This window comes from Tachypleus tridentatus, chromosome 8 (genome assembly GCF_004210375.1).
Source record: "Tachypleus tridentatus isolate NWPU-2018 chromosome 8, ASM421037v1, whole genome shotgun sequence".
NCBI lineage: Eukaryota > Metazoa > Arthropoda > Merostomata > Xiphosura > Limulidae > Tachypleus > Tachypleus tridentatus.
Genome location: NC_134832.1, coordinates 141352721 through 141367881, shown reverse-complemented (window position 1 = coordinate 141367881; position 15161 = coordinate 141352721). Strand labels below are relative to the sequence as shown.

The 15161-nt window shown below is 33.2% G+C and overlaps 1 protein-coding gene across 4 annotated transcripts in view; it reads left to right on the top strand.

The window, feature by feature from the left end:
* Positions 1-15161, top strand: part of LOC143223629 (chloride intracellular channel Clic-like) — a 33419-nt gene that overhangs the window by 13872 nt on the left and 4386 nt on the right. For 3 of the 4 annotated variants that reach the window (XM_076451825.1, XM_076451827.1, XM_076451824.1), the window contains 3 exons: positions 4115-4216; positions 13482-13685; positions 14824-14998. In XM_076451825.1, coding sequence (XP_076307940.1) covers positions 4115-4216; positions 13482-13685; positions 14824-14998 — 481 coding nt within the window. Of the gene's footprint in view, positions 1-4099; positions 4217-13481; positions 13686-14823; positions 14999-15161 lie in introns of all 4 variants that reach the window. The other variant, XM_076451826.1, reaches the window with a different exon arrangement.

Here is a 15161-nt window from a genome sequence, read left to right as displayed (position 1 = left end):
TAACATTTATTTCATTTTATTGGTAAAGTATCTTGTAGATATGTCATGACTTTTTTGAAACTCTAATATAAACCTTTTTATGCAATAAAATCTGTGTGACTCAGTGTAGTTGTATTGCAGTGAGCCTCACAACCTGTGTGAATCAGTGTGGTTGTATTGTAGTAGGCCTCACAACCTGTGTGAATCAGTGTGGTTGTATTGTAGTAGGCCTCACAACCTGTTAAATTGTTGGCTTTAATCATGTTAGTATGGTAATAAAATCTGTGTGACTCAGTGTTGTTTTATTGTAGTAGGCCTCACAACCTGTTAAATTGTTGGCTTTAATCATGTTAGTATGGTAATAAAATGTGTGTGACTCAGTGTTGTTTTATTGTAGTAGGCCTCAAAACCTGTTAAATTGTTGGGCTTTAATCATGTTAGCATGGTAATAAAATCTGTGACTCAGTGTTGTTTTATTGTAGTAGGCCTCACAACCTGTTAAATTGTTGGCTTTAATCATGTTAGTATGGTAATAAAATGTGTGTGACTCAGTGTTGTTTTATTGTAGTAGGCCTCAAAACCTGTTAAATTGTTGGGCTTTAATCATGTTAGCATGGTAATAAAATCTGTGTGACTCAGTGTTGTTTTATTGTAGTAGGCCTCACAACCTGTTAAATTGTTGGCTTTAATCATGTTAGTATGGTAATAAAATCTGTGTGACTCAGTGTTGTTTTATTGTAGTAGGCCTCAAAACCTGTTAAATTGTTGGGCTTTAATCATGTTAGCATGGTAATAAAATCTGTGTGACTCAGTGTTGTTTTATTGTAGTAGGCCTCAAAACCTGTTAAATTGTTGGGCTTTAATCATGTTAGTATGGTAATAAAATCTGTGTGACTCAGTGTTGTTTTATTGTAGTAGGCCTCAAAACCTGTTAAATTGTTGGGCTTTAATCATGTTAGCATGGTAATAAAATCTGTGTGACTCAGTGTTGTTTTATTGTAGTAGGCCTCAAAACCTGTTAAATTGTTGGGCTTTAATCATGTTAGTATGGTAATAAAATCTGTGTGACTCAGTGTTGTTTTATTGTAGTAGGCCTCAAAACCTGTTAAATTGTTGGGCTTTAATCATGTTAGCATGGTAATAAAATCTGTGTGACTCAGTGTTGTTTTATTGTAGTAGGCCTCAAAACCTGTTAAATTGTTGGGCTTTAATCATGTTAGTATGGTAATAAAATCTGTGTGACTCAGTGTTGTTTTATTGTAGTAGGCCTCAAAACCTGTTAAATTGTTGGGCTTTAATCATGTTAGCATGGTAATTACAAAATATTATTGATGGCTTACTAAGTCATGGCTAAATTAAAGCTTGGAGCTTCAGTTTAGTGATGACCAATAGCCACAGCTTCCTAACATAGTTAAAGCTGCAATTTGATGTTTCATTAAAATCAAAACCTGAACTTCAGTGACGTCGAGAAAACCCACTTGTAGAGAAATATATATGCAAAAACGGCTTGTTTGGGTTGAGAAAATATTTTACATAGAAGAGCAAACAACGTTTCGACCTTCTTCGGTCATCGTCAGGTTCACAAAGAAAGAGGTAACTGACCGGGAGCTGACCACATGTTTGGAAGGGGTTGTGTAACTGAGTGTCGGAATGTAGGGGGCGGTATTAGATGTTTAAATATACAGTTTTATTTATTTTATTATATTAATATAGGTATAAAGGCGTTCCTTTATATTGGTTTATTTTTGGTTTAAGTTGTTGTATAAGTAAGGCTTCTTTAATTTTGCATTTGTTTATGTTTGTTTCTTTATTTAGTATTTGAGTGTTTTCTATGGTTATGTTGTGTTTATTTGACTTGCAGTGTTCGAAAACGTGTGAAGGTGACTTTTTATGTTTTTTGAATCTGGTTTCCTTTTTTCTACTTGTTTTTCTAATATAAAAGTCGTGGCAGTTATCACATTGTATTTTATAAATAATGTTTGTGTGGTGTTTGTCAGTGTAGTTTTTACATAGTATAGACCTCAGTTTTGTGCCTGGTTTTTGAAGAAATTTGGTATTAACTGGAATATCATATTTTGTTACTAGTTTTTGCCAAATGTTGGTTATTTGTCTGCTGATGTCAGGAATGTATGGTATGCAGCAGTATATGGTTTCGTGATTTTTTGATTTGTGAGATGTGTTTACTTTTGTTGGTTGATTTTGCTTTCTGTCTAGGTGTGTGCGTATAATGTTTTCTATGGTTTGTGGAGGAAACTTGTTGATGAAGTATTGTTTTTATTTTGTCTAATTCATTGTTAATTTTATCTGGTGAGCATAGTTTTATGGCTGTGTATATTTGGTTTCTTAGTATGTTGAGTTTTTGTTATGTTTCATGTGCTGAGTCCCAAGCTGCTGTAGCAAGTCTTGTGAGCGAGGATTATCACAGCTAACTGCTAATTTAAGAACGTGTAAAAACGAGGCTTACGAATTTAATCCTGACTTTATAACTTCAAGGGGATATTTAAAAAGGATTTGCTTTAATTTGAGAAATAAATAAAATATATTACAATAGAAATCGACCGTTAATCTACCTTATCCGCTCTCTATGTCAGCTTTATGGAGGCCGCCATTGTTACCGAATCACACCTCTCCATACATTAAAGTTAATCCGCGGTAAATCCGTGAAAAAAGTGATCAATAATAAAAGTATTATTTTTAATTCGATAATCCGATATAATGATCACGCAATGGCCCAGATGAGGCTCCTCGGCGGAGCTGTTGGCAACTTCGGCTTTTCAGTCACAAAGGTTTAAGCCGCGGTTAAGCAGGTTGACCCCCCCAAATACCGCGGCTTAACGGCGCTCCACTGTACTTGGAATACTTCATTTTTTGTCTCATTTCTTCAAAGATGGGTTTAACCATTTAGCAACTTTTAATTATTACAGTAAAGGGTAACATGACTATGTTTTTAAGTTTGTTTGTTCTGTACAGTTAAGTGTTTTTCTGGTGGAAATGGTTATCAAATCAAAATATTAGAAACTGTTATAACTGGTAAAGGTGTACCTAATGTAATACAAAGTATAGACAAATCCCATGAATTAGTAACTTCTATGAAGATTTTAAATTATATGAGGCTCTTATATAGAGCTGGGTGATTGGTAGAATTTGCTAATTAACTGTTCATAAGACTTATTAATTAATTATATTCCCTTGGCAGCAATAAAAATTGTTCATGCATAACTTGGCTAAATAAAATCCCATGCAATGCTAAAAATTTGTTTCTCTACCTAAGATGAATAGGGTAGAGGTTCCTTCTTGTTTAACAATGAACGAACATAATGTCAGTATTCAATTGTTTAGGTAGTTGGTATAATAAAAAATAGTAACAATCAGAAAACCTAATTTTGATGAATTACTTATTTTCATGAGTTTGTGACAATAATCAGAATTACCAATTTATATTTGTTAATTAATTTGTCATTAGTCAATTGTATCAATTTTGACTACTTGTTTATTTGGTGTAACATTCGTAAATAGTAATTAATGGTACAGCTGTAATATAATGGTCCTGTGAACTTGTATACTGAAAAACTAAATATAACTGATGTTGAAATATCTCAATAATAAACTTAGAAGAGCTGTATATGGTTCTAATCAGATTTTTAGTATTATTTATATTATAATGTTGAAACTGGCATCAACATTTGTCAGTTGGTGGAGCTATTTTCAAACAAGTTAGAAAGTAAATTAATATCCATCATCCTTAGAGCACAGTAATAAATTATAAAAGCATATCTTTCATAAAATAATTTTTATATTTTTTATTTGAAGTTATTAAATTAAGTAAGTTAACACCAGGGTCAACAGAATTTTCAAATAAGTGAATTTTGAATTCAGGTAAACTTTCTAATACCTAAGACTAAGATTGTTTATATCATGATGTGCAAATCTATTCATTGGAAGTTTTAAAGTAAAAGTTATTAAAATGTTTTGTTTTCAGCTCTACTGTTCATTTTATTATGATACACTCAATGTTGGTAAATGTAGTCTTAGCAAGACTTACAGTTTTTCAGATAATTCTCATGATGTAGGTAACAGCAAGACAAATGAATACAAACTAAACTGAATTAACTGTGATTAGGCCTGTTTCTTATAGGCTTCCACTATTGATGGCCGAAGTAAAGGAGCTTGTCTCTTCTGTCAAGAATACTTCATGGATCTCTACCTCCTTGCAGAACTAAAAACTATATCATTAAAGGTATATAAGATAAAGTTTATAGCTTATGGTAATAAGTTAACATGTTTTATGAATACAGTTTAAGTTAAGAAGACAATGTAGAAGCTAATGGAGTGAACATAGGTAGTTAATTACTGTTCTATATGTACAACTTTAGAAAAGATTAAAAGTGCTTGAGTAGAAACGCGTGATGTTTTTAGCTGAAACTGTAATGTAGTTTCTTGTTCTCTTTCTCAGCACCTTTTAGTATTATAGATTTAAAAATTTCACATCTTATGTACTTTAGGTTTATGTAAAGGGATTTTGTACTAGTGTTTGAAGAAACTAAGAAACATGAACAAACTAGAGATGTAGTTAAAAGTACATTTTCAAGGTTGAAGCTGATAGTGAATAGTCTTGGATTTTGTGTAAACACTGACTTAAAGTAATCACTGTAGTTTATGGTGTGTGTGTATATGTTAACGTAATGTGATTATCAATACATGTATGTACAGTGTAAGAACCTGATATCTCATGATGAATGAATATTGAAATTTGTTTTTGAGCATTCTGCTTATATTTGTGACAACTGAAGCTAAAGTTAAAATTTCACAGTGATGGTTTTAAGTGCATGAATTTAACTGAAACATTTAGAGAAAAACTATTACTTTGTTTGGAGAAAGTGTTTATATACTGTGGGTCTTTTTACCAGACTATATCATATTGATTATGTGAGTGTGTTACGGATCCTTTTTTACTGAATGATGATGTGCTGGTCTTGTGGCCAGATTGAATGTTGCTATGAAAATGTTTTGTTGCATTTTTAATCAATGGCGTTGAAACACTGTGGATCTGTTTTATCAGATTAACTGATGATGTGAAAGTATTACAGGTCTTCTTACCTGAGTAAATTATTTGAATTTATTACAGACCTGAGTAAATGACTGTGAAAGTACAGGGAGTCTCTTTGCTGTGATAAGTGATGTATAAAAGTACTGATATGATGAATATATTGCAGGTAATTTTACATGAGTAAATAATGCTGCAAAGACATATCTAGTATGGTATCCAGGTGTACTGATATCCAACAGATAACCAAAACACAAGATAGCAAAGGAAGAACAAACATGAATAAACATAACATTTAGTAACTAAAATAGTGTTTCATGTTTATTAACAGTGTCATAATTCCATTCAAACAAATGATGTAAGTGCAATGGCCCATAATTTCTACATCTGTATCAACAGTTATTCAGAATTTCATTTGTGAGGGAAAGGGCTTGAATCATATCAACTTGTGCATATATCTTAAAACATACACAGATACAGGGTTAAACTGATACAAGCTTTTATGATATAGGCATTGTAGTATGTAACTTTTACCTGCATAAAATTATTATATACATATGATTTTTGAAATCAATATCAAAGGAATGTTGTACCTATATGAAGAACATTTGCAGGAAAATTTAGAAAAATTTGAAATATTCTGTATTTTTTATGGAAAGTTGGGAATTGGTTAATTCATGAGTGATACAGGTTCTCTTGTTTAATTGAATTAGACTGTTTAAGTATCATGGGTGTTTTTCACTGACTAAATGATGCTGTTGATGTATTATATTTTATAGTTAAATAGTTACTGTTGCACAAGAACCTAAAATCTTACAAAACAAAACTTAGTATGTGTCTTCCACTATACAGAATCCACACTGAGCAGATCAGAAGCAGCAATTAAAAATAATTGATGGTCATATTTTTGAAAGTTCATAATTTTGTTTCCATTTAAATTAGAATATTTAACCTGTCTGAATTTTTATTATTGATTAGTAAACTTTACAAATAGGAACAAAATGTACTTGTGAAATTAGTAATTGGTTGCTTATTTTAGAAACTTGAGATCAGTTACTTTAAAGAAGGTTTTTCTTCCCCTTTCTTTGTACTATGATGTAATAATTCATTAAAAACCAGAGCATCTTTATGAAGTTTTGATGGTTTAATTTGTTGGAAAAAACACAATAATATTGATAGTGTTCAGTTGTAAAAAAAATACTGTAACTTGATATAATTACTCGACTCCTCTAACAGTTAGAGCTGATCTCAATTTAATGGAAATTTAATGTGCATATTTTGGTACCACTTGTCTTAACCTTACTGTGATGGGTCATGGGTCAAAGCCACATGATTGAATTTATTGACTTAGCATTAAAAATTCTATTCAAATACTATATTATGCATTTATGACCATAAGTTTGATATCAAACTGTAGATCATAATTCAGATTTTTGTATTATACATTATTTAATTTCTTAAGAGTAAACATTTGAAAAACATCTGAACATTGATTTTTGTGTCACTTGTTATGTTGAATGCAGTACTGGTTCAAAGTAGATGTTTGTGATGTTGAAGTATAAAGCAAAAGCTAGAATATAAAATAAAAACCCACCTTTTCTATATAATATCACTAATGTACTGAATCAAACAGTGCTCCTTCACAATAATTTTTTTTGATTTTTGGAAATGGTTCCTTATATTCACTTAATTTTATGTGTATAACCAGTTGAAAGTTTGGAATGTTCCACAATTGTTTTTTTTTGGCCATAGTCAAATATAGTGGTGTTGCTTTTTTCTTTTGAGATAAACTTCAGTGCCAGTAAGTTGAAGGTTTTTAGTCTGTTTGATTTTTTTTTCTTACTCACATACAGTTCTGTTGCTAAACCTGATTAATTATTTATGGATTTCTAAGGCATCTGTATAATAAATTTTTTTTGGTTACTCAATTGTATGTATAAAATCTAAAAAAAATATTTTCATTCCATCCTCTTCATGTACAATTTCTTAAAGCTTAGCAAGCTATGGCAAGCAGAAACCAATTACAAAGCTCATAACTAGAAGAGATAATTGTTTGATTTACCTCTTTATTTACTGTTTTATGTTTCAAGAAAAATAAACCTAAAATCTTATTTGTAAATAATAATAATAATAATGTATATACATATATATATGACATTATAACTAAAACATGTTAGTATTTTGTAAAATACAAGTCTACTGAAACAGAACTGAGACAGGCCACTTTTTTTATATTCTTGGATAAGGTAACATGAGTACACGTGCACCTTGGCATTGTAACTTTAGTCTTAGCCAGAAATGAGTGAAATGTCAACATGATAAAAATAAATATTTATAAATGTATAATGTTACGACATCTAAGCTATTTAGGTTAAACATTTATGTCTTCAAGTTATAATCTGTAGTCACTATAGAAAGAAAAAAACATAATTTATATTTAATTCCTAATTTTTTATGGTGGCTACAAAACAGATCAAATCTATCATACACATACAGAGATTCCAATTTGATTGTGAAAGTAAAAGATTAAATAAAGTTTTTTCTTAAAAAATTTGATAATTACCTGTGGGTTTTAAAGATTACACTTATGAAATTTGAAAATTCATTCATGCATGAAAGTTTTTTTAATCTTAAAATGGAAATTACTCTGCATGTCAGTTAACATTCTGAAAGAATATCTAAATACTTAAAATTCCATGTCAATAAACCACATGATTTAGCTACATATAAACATGCAAGTAAGCAAGAAACAACCCTCCACCAGTGGGACCACGACAATTCCACTCATCACAGCTGACTTATTCTGTACAGTTGAACCCATACTTCTTGAATTGGTACAAAACTGTTAAGACCTAGTTCTTGATTTTAGATTTTTTTTTTCTCTATTGCATTTTTTAAATATCTAATCACTGATTTTTACATTTCAAAGTAATGTTTATAATCCACTATTGAGTTGGATTTCTCTGTTTCATTGTGTATTCTATTTCTTGCTCAGTTACCAGTAGACTGTCAATATTTTTGAATTCATAACTTAATATTTTGACTTCAATGGCTACTGAATGGTACAGTATTCAACAGCTCATCAAAATTGCTGCAGGTGCAGTGTTGTTAGCTGAAAAAGTGTCTGCTGTAGGTTTCTTACACGTGGGTTGAAGGGACTTCCCAATCTACAAGCAATCCTGCCATTACCCAAGGACTTTGATCAGAATGATGTGGACTTGGATTGTTTCCCCCTATTTTTTTGTTGTAAAGGTATGTTTTCAGTCTGTTGAAACACCTATACTTCAGTCACCATTTTTAGACTTGATATCACAGGTATGTTGTGCTTTATTTTTGTGGTCCGTGTTGCTATTTGATCCCTTCCCTTTCTTATTTATTGCACCACCTATTTCTGAATTTTTAATTCTGCCCTTTACCTGACATTGGGTTCCACGCTATATTTTGCAGATCAATCTCATTAGTTTGCTGTGTCCCTCGTGCTGTAAAGGCTTGTGTACTTGTGTATCATTGTTTCATTCAGCAAATCCTCTCTTGATGGACAACAATTGGATTCACTTCTTGCTTTAGGGCTTGAATCCCAGTACTTCAGTGTTTTTCTTTTTTATCAACCATGATTTGTTCTCCTCTGTTTCTCCCTCACAAATACACCTTTGTTATGTGTCATCCATTCAGTTGTTGTTTGAGGCTATCTGTTGTTTTTCCAAGAGTTTTTTTTGGCAGAAGTCTGTATTATCCTACTCACCAGCTTGTCCAAATTGTTTTCATCTGCCCTTTGTTGTTGTAATGTTTTAGGTTGAGATGTTCTACTGGATCGTGCTTCCCTTTTCCAAGATCTACAACATTTTAGAGATGTGTTGAATCTACTAGATTGCACACTTCCCTTACCTTGCCTCCTTATTTTGCAGTTCCTTCCTCTCCTTTACTGTTCCTCATTCCTGGATGATGTCTACATGTTGTATCTGTTCAATGACACTGTGTATGATGTCAGGTTACTGGTGTCTACCCTATGAATTTGGATCCTGTGGGAACCAGGTTTTGCTCATTTTCCAGAAGTGTGGGAGACTTACCACTGACCCTTGGGTAATTTGTTTTATCAAAAGGACTCTCCTTCCTTTTCTTTGTACCTGCTGCCTTATTGTGTGTGTGGCCCACTACTTTACCTCCCCCTAAAATCCTGTTTCCCATTAATGTCTAACAAAAGTGGTTTGATGTCCTTCTCTTCAAGGTGCCATCAGGCATGCTTCTTCTGTTTTTTCAGGGTTCTTTTCCAAATTTTTATCCTCAAAAAGATCAAGGGTTGATTTCTTATTGTCAATCTCTACTGTCAGAGTTGTTTCCTTAATGTGTTTCAGTTCACCATGGAATCCTAACTTTCTCTCATGTGGGTCTTCTTCCAGGGTTTTGGATGATGAGAATCACTGTATCCAAAGTTTATTTTGCACTCCTACTGCTTGTGTTTGTGGTTGTTTTCTAAGTTTCATAAATAATTACCATATTTACCCATTCTAAGCACTTTCTCTTAGGCTGGCATTGGTACCTAATACTATCTGTCAGGTGATTCAGTTGTTTGCCCAGTTCGTTTGTGCTTGATTATTTCTATCATTTTATGATCAACTTCCTCCTTGTGGTTCATGTAATGGATTTGCTATGATATATTTATTTTACTATCTGTTTGTTTCAGTTTAATATATATTCAGAGATGCATATTTTTGAAATGTGTATGTAAAATAATAGTGATTGCCAATATTATTGCCAGCTGAATATTTGAGATCTCACCTTATTACTATTAAAGGAAGCCATTGCAACATGCAGTAAGACAATTATATTATTAGGTTACTACAGTCAGTATATTATAAAACCTCAAAAGCTATACTTGCAATAAATGCCTATTAATTGGAAAACTACAGATATTTGACTAGGAATGGTCAGATTTCAAACATTACAAACCATTAACTTTAGTTTTCAACTTAAACCTCAGTTGAGTTCACCAGCCTTTTGGTCTTTGTCTGCAATCCATGGAGTTTTTATTTTGGAGGACAATATCAGCACCAACTCTCCCTGCATGAGAGGTTCTGTCTCTTGTTGGGACTTAAGCATCATTGGAGGGTGCTATCCCTCTGGGCCATGACAACATAAGTTCTTTGCAGTAAGTACTACAAGTTAACATGCATCTCACCAAAGATCCTCTGGATTTATAGATCTTCCTTCCAGCTTCTTTTCAGTCTGACCTTCTCTGCCTTGTTGTTAGGATGAATTGTATACTGTATTATACAGGAGATCTCTAGCAGTGGATCTCTAGAAGAGGTAGATTTGATACCAACTTTTTGGTACTTCTTACCTTTTTATTGGGTGATGATTCATTTTCTATCATCTCTGCAGGCTGTTGCAGTTATTTTTCATTCCACCAACTCAATGATTGTCTCTTACTGCACCAGTCAAGGGGGAACTCAATCCTTGTTCCAATGCTCCTGCACTCAAATCTCCTTTTCTACACTCATAGTCATCAAATATATTTGCTGGCTTGTTACATACCATGGGCCTTTAATCTTATTGTGGATCATTTGTCTCATTCTGATAAGACCACAGAGTAGTCTCTCAACCCCCAGTTATATGAGTGAGTATGGTCTTAGTTGCATATTCCCCAACTGGGAGCATTTACCTGTTATATAAATGTTATATAAGTTTCCTTTCTCTTGTTTCCTGGTTCCTCATCCTTTGGCTTTAGTGCATTCAGCCAAGCTGGGAGGATCTTTCCTTTATGCTTACCCTAGCATCTATCTTCTATCGTGAGTAATTTCTTTCATCTAATCCATGTTGGTTCTTTGTTGCGACTTCCTTCTGGCAGACTCAACCATGGTTTCCATTTCTATGTCTTTCTAGAAACAACCTCCATTACCTCTGCCTCTCTTCTGGTCCCTCATTTGGCAGTCTAACTCAGGGATGCTTCATCTGTTCACTTTTACACTCTGGCTTCATACAGTTTGTTTTTCTGGTCTTTTGCAAGGGGTTTGGGGCTATCTACATGTGTAATGTTCTTACTTTCTTCATATACTTGTTTTACCTGGTTGTTTGACAAGGGTCTGTCCATTTCAACCTTTATGAACTATATGGTGCCCCTGACATCTCTTGTTTTCACATTTTTCAATGTGTTTTCCAGATTGAAGTAGGAGTAACCATTAGTATATGGATAATCTCCTGTGTCTGGTACAAATTTTACAGTGTTATGTGTAGCACAGAGCACTTTTCTGTGGTTCTTGTTCCATTTGTTTATGCATTGAAATCTGCCCAGTTCTCGTTATATTTCTATCACCTTTACCACCTTGCTGTATGGCAAGTGATGCAAGTGATCTAGGTATACTGATATCCAAAATATGTCATGAGATCCATGAAGTTGAAAGGGAATGTTCCACAACACTGCCTGTAGGTTATTTGCAGTATATTGCATCATAGATATATTTGTACTTGACTATATAGTCATGGATAAACATGAATAAAGCAGAATGAGATTGCTATCTGTCTTCATTATTTCTTGAATTGCCAGAATTATGAATGGGAATTGTCTGCTTTCAAATTAGGGTTTCATCGTCATCCATTGTACTTTCGTAAGTGATGTGTTTCTCTAGTCTTTCCAATGCCTTTCTTCCTACTATTCTTTCTGTGGAGCATAGGACTCCTTACTAGTTCCCAACTTCCAAATGTTGGGGTGATGGATTATGGAGATACTCCTAAGTGTGCATAAATCCACTCAGTCCAGAGTAGGGTAGTGGTATTCTTCCTGTGTAGAAGGTATGACTATTATCCTGCTGTGGGTCTGATGTTTTATTCCCGATGCAACTAGTCTGCACTGCATATTTCTGTCTATTTTGCAGTTTGCTTCCCAGGCTGATAAATGTCCTTTCAACTGTTGCATGGATGGTTGTTCTTTTGTGACTGGTTTTGGATGGAGCTGGACAAACCAGTATGAGTCTTAACCTTTGGATGGGCTGGGAACTTCCTCCTACAGTGGACTCTGTTACGTTTCTAATGTTGATTGTTTTTTTAATTGGAATTGACCCTCCACGTTGCATTTCCACCTTCCTTACATTGTCTGGATGTACATTCTCAGGTTTTATTGTTCCAGGGTTTTTGCACAGGTTGGCTTAGGTTCTTGGAATGGAAGCTTCCATTCTTGTTCTTACACCTGGGGTGAATGGTGCCACTGGTTTGGACTGGAACTGACCTTCTAATTACAGTATGACAGGTCCTGGCCACTCTTCAGATTCCTCTTTCTTTTGGTTAAGGGGGTAAATCACTTGTTTTGCCCTTTTATTGCAAAGTAACACCAGATGTGCAGCCTCCCATGTGTACTGCCTCTACACAGAAGTGGCATGTTCCATGGGTGCTCTTCAGATGTTTTTGAAGAGTGCTTATACAGGTAATGTTACATTGGTCTCTCCACTTACTCTATGTAATTCTAGATGTAACAATAAAAGGATGCAGGTAATCGTACGAGAAGTTATTTTTCTACACTGAAAATATATTTCCAACAGATACTTGTTTTCACTTACAATTTCTGCACATCTTCCCCACTTCTGGTGGTGTTTTTTTGTGCCCTACTTTGAAGTAAAGACTGTTCAACTGCATAGGATAGGTTTGTGTCATACTGTAGTGTGTGTTTGCATGCTTAAACTCAGCTGAGCTACATGGTATATGTATGGAATTAGGTTGGGAGTTTAAGGCTAGTAGAGATTGTAAATTCACACATTAGAGGATAGTCAACTTGAAATTGTTGTAATTGTGAGAGATGAAATTTTTCATAAATATATTTTCAGTGCAGTAAAATATTTTTGAAAACAACTTGAATGTATTTAAATCATATTTATTCTACATTGTGGGATACAATCATGTTTAGTATGTTTGAATTCAATTCAAAGAAAATTTTGGGTATTTACGCAAACAATTAATAAGAATAATTAGCTTAATATATGTAATGTACATCATGTCATTTTATTAGGATAAGACTTTTGTAAATGAGTTTCTGTAAATGGTTTGGAACTGTGTGAAAAGTTTTGTGGCTGAATTGTTATGGCCAAAGTACTACTTGTACTGCAGATACACAACTACTGACTGAATGGATTTTAAAAATTATAGATTTTAGTTTTTGTGTGATGTTTGTTTTATAAATTTGTATTTTTTTTTTGTTTTATGAAGTAGAATTCATAAGTTAACTTTTGACTGTTAGCTTTCTTTTTATTGTTATTTTTAATAATAAGTAGAGGTGATAATTTGATGGCCCGTTAGTAACCAACCTTATTGTGTGGAAAAGGCATCATACCAAATGTATAAATATTTTAGTTTTCTATTCACACAGTCTCCATGACTGTACTTACTGTTTTATTATTATAAAGAGTAATTTATTTATAATGATATTTATGTAAAATTAAATGCCTTAATATTTGTAATATTCTCTTTATCTAAGGTAACAACTGTTGACATGTTGAAACCTCCACCAGACTTCCGTTCAAACTTTGATTCAACTCCACCACCAATCCTTGTTGACAACGGACAGTCAATACTAGAAAATGATAAGATAGAACGATACATAATGAAGAATGTTCCTGGTGGATATAATCTATTCATTCAGGACAAAGAGACAGCTACAGTTATTGAAAACTTGTATAGCGTTAGTATAAAATTTGTTTTTGTTACCTTTTGTAATAGGAAATTAAAGATGTCTTACATGGTGGAATTGTATTACATATCATAAGTAAGCAACAGGTGTTTAAGTCTTAGTCGTGTCTACTTAGTACTAAGATTTTGAAGGTCCTGTTCAGTTTAGTATAAACATCTACAAGCCGAGGAGTTTTAATTCCACATTCTGACAATATTAAGTTTCCATCATTTCTTCTTCAACCCAGAAAGATTTAAGATTCCATATTCAGAGCAGATTAAATGTCATATGATGTCTGTTTTAAGCCAAAATAATGTTGATAGTTTCTAATCACTTATGTTCAGTGTGAGGATTGTGGATAATTGTATTCAGACTAACTGAAATCCTTGTTTCCATCCATTAAAGTATGGCTGTAAAGAGCAGGTCCCATCTGTATCCAGTTTATCACTTGATTCCAAGGACAGATGTGGGGTCAACATTTAATTTGTGTAGTTATGTAATCTTGGGGCTATTTTTTTATGTATGTTCAGTTTTAGTTAATATCACTCATAATTGTAGTCTGAATGCAGCTCATGCAAGTCTCACTTTAAGCCAAGGTTCTTCAAATTGTATAGGCTTTTTAAAATAATGTATAAAACTTGTTTGATTTTTTCAGTTGATATATATTTCATGTATCATATAAACAAATCTTATAATAACTCCAGCTATAAATTGTTTATTGAATAAAAACAAAGTTGAGGCTATTTCAATCATTTTCTTACAAATAAGGTGTCTGTAAAAAGCTGTGAGGACATAACAGTTTAAATGTAACAAGTTTATTTATACTGTCTAATGAAGGGCTTCTGCCTGAAATGTGCCCCCCGCTAGTACAGTGGTATGTCTACGGATTTACAATGCTAAAATCAGGGGTTCAATTCCCCTCGGTGGGCTCAGCAGATAGCCTATGTGGCTTTGCTATAAGAAAAACACAAACACACTGCCTGAAATGTTGTAAGTAATAATAAAAAAAGTTGTTATAGATGTGCTTTTAGCATTGTGGAACACTTATTTATGTTATGATTTAAGTTACTGAGACTAGTGTGACTTTTCAAAAGATACATAAAATGTTTCCCATGATGCTCAAAATGTTTCATTTATATTTGTTTTTTAGAAATTTAAGCTAGTTCTAACACGAGAAGGGGAAGCGACAAAACGAGCCCTTTTAAACCAACTTTCAAATATCAATTCCCATCTTGGCACTCGGCAAGGACGTTTCCTCACTGGTGACACCATGTGTTGCTTTGATTGTGAGTTGATGCCTCGTTTACAACACATTAGAGTAGCAGGTGAGTGATTTTACTTTTGTTTCTGTTTGTGTTGTTTTTAAGTGAATTAGGATCTATTATTAAGTACCTATACTTTATCTACCAAAAATTTTACTATGTGTATAACTTTCAATATGGGGTTGGTCCCTGGGGCTAACCTTGTAACCATTTTGTGCTTGTTAGA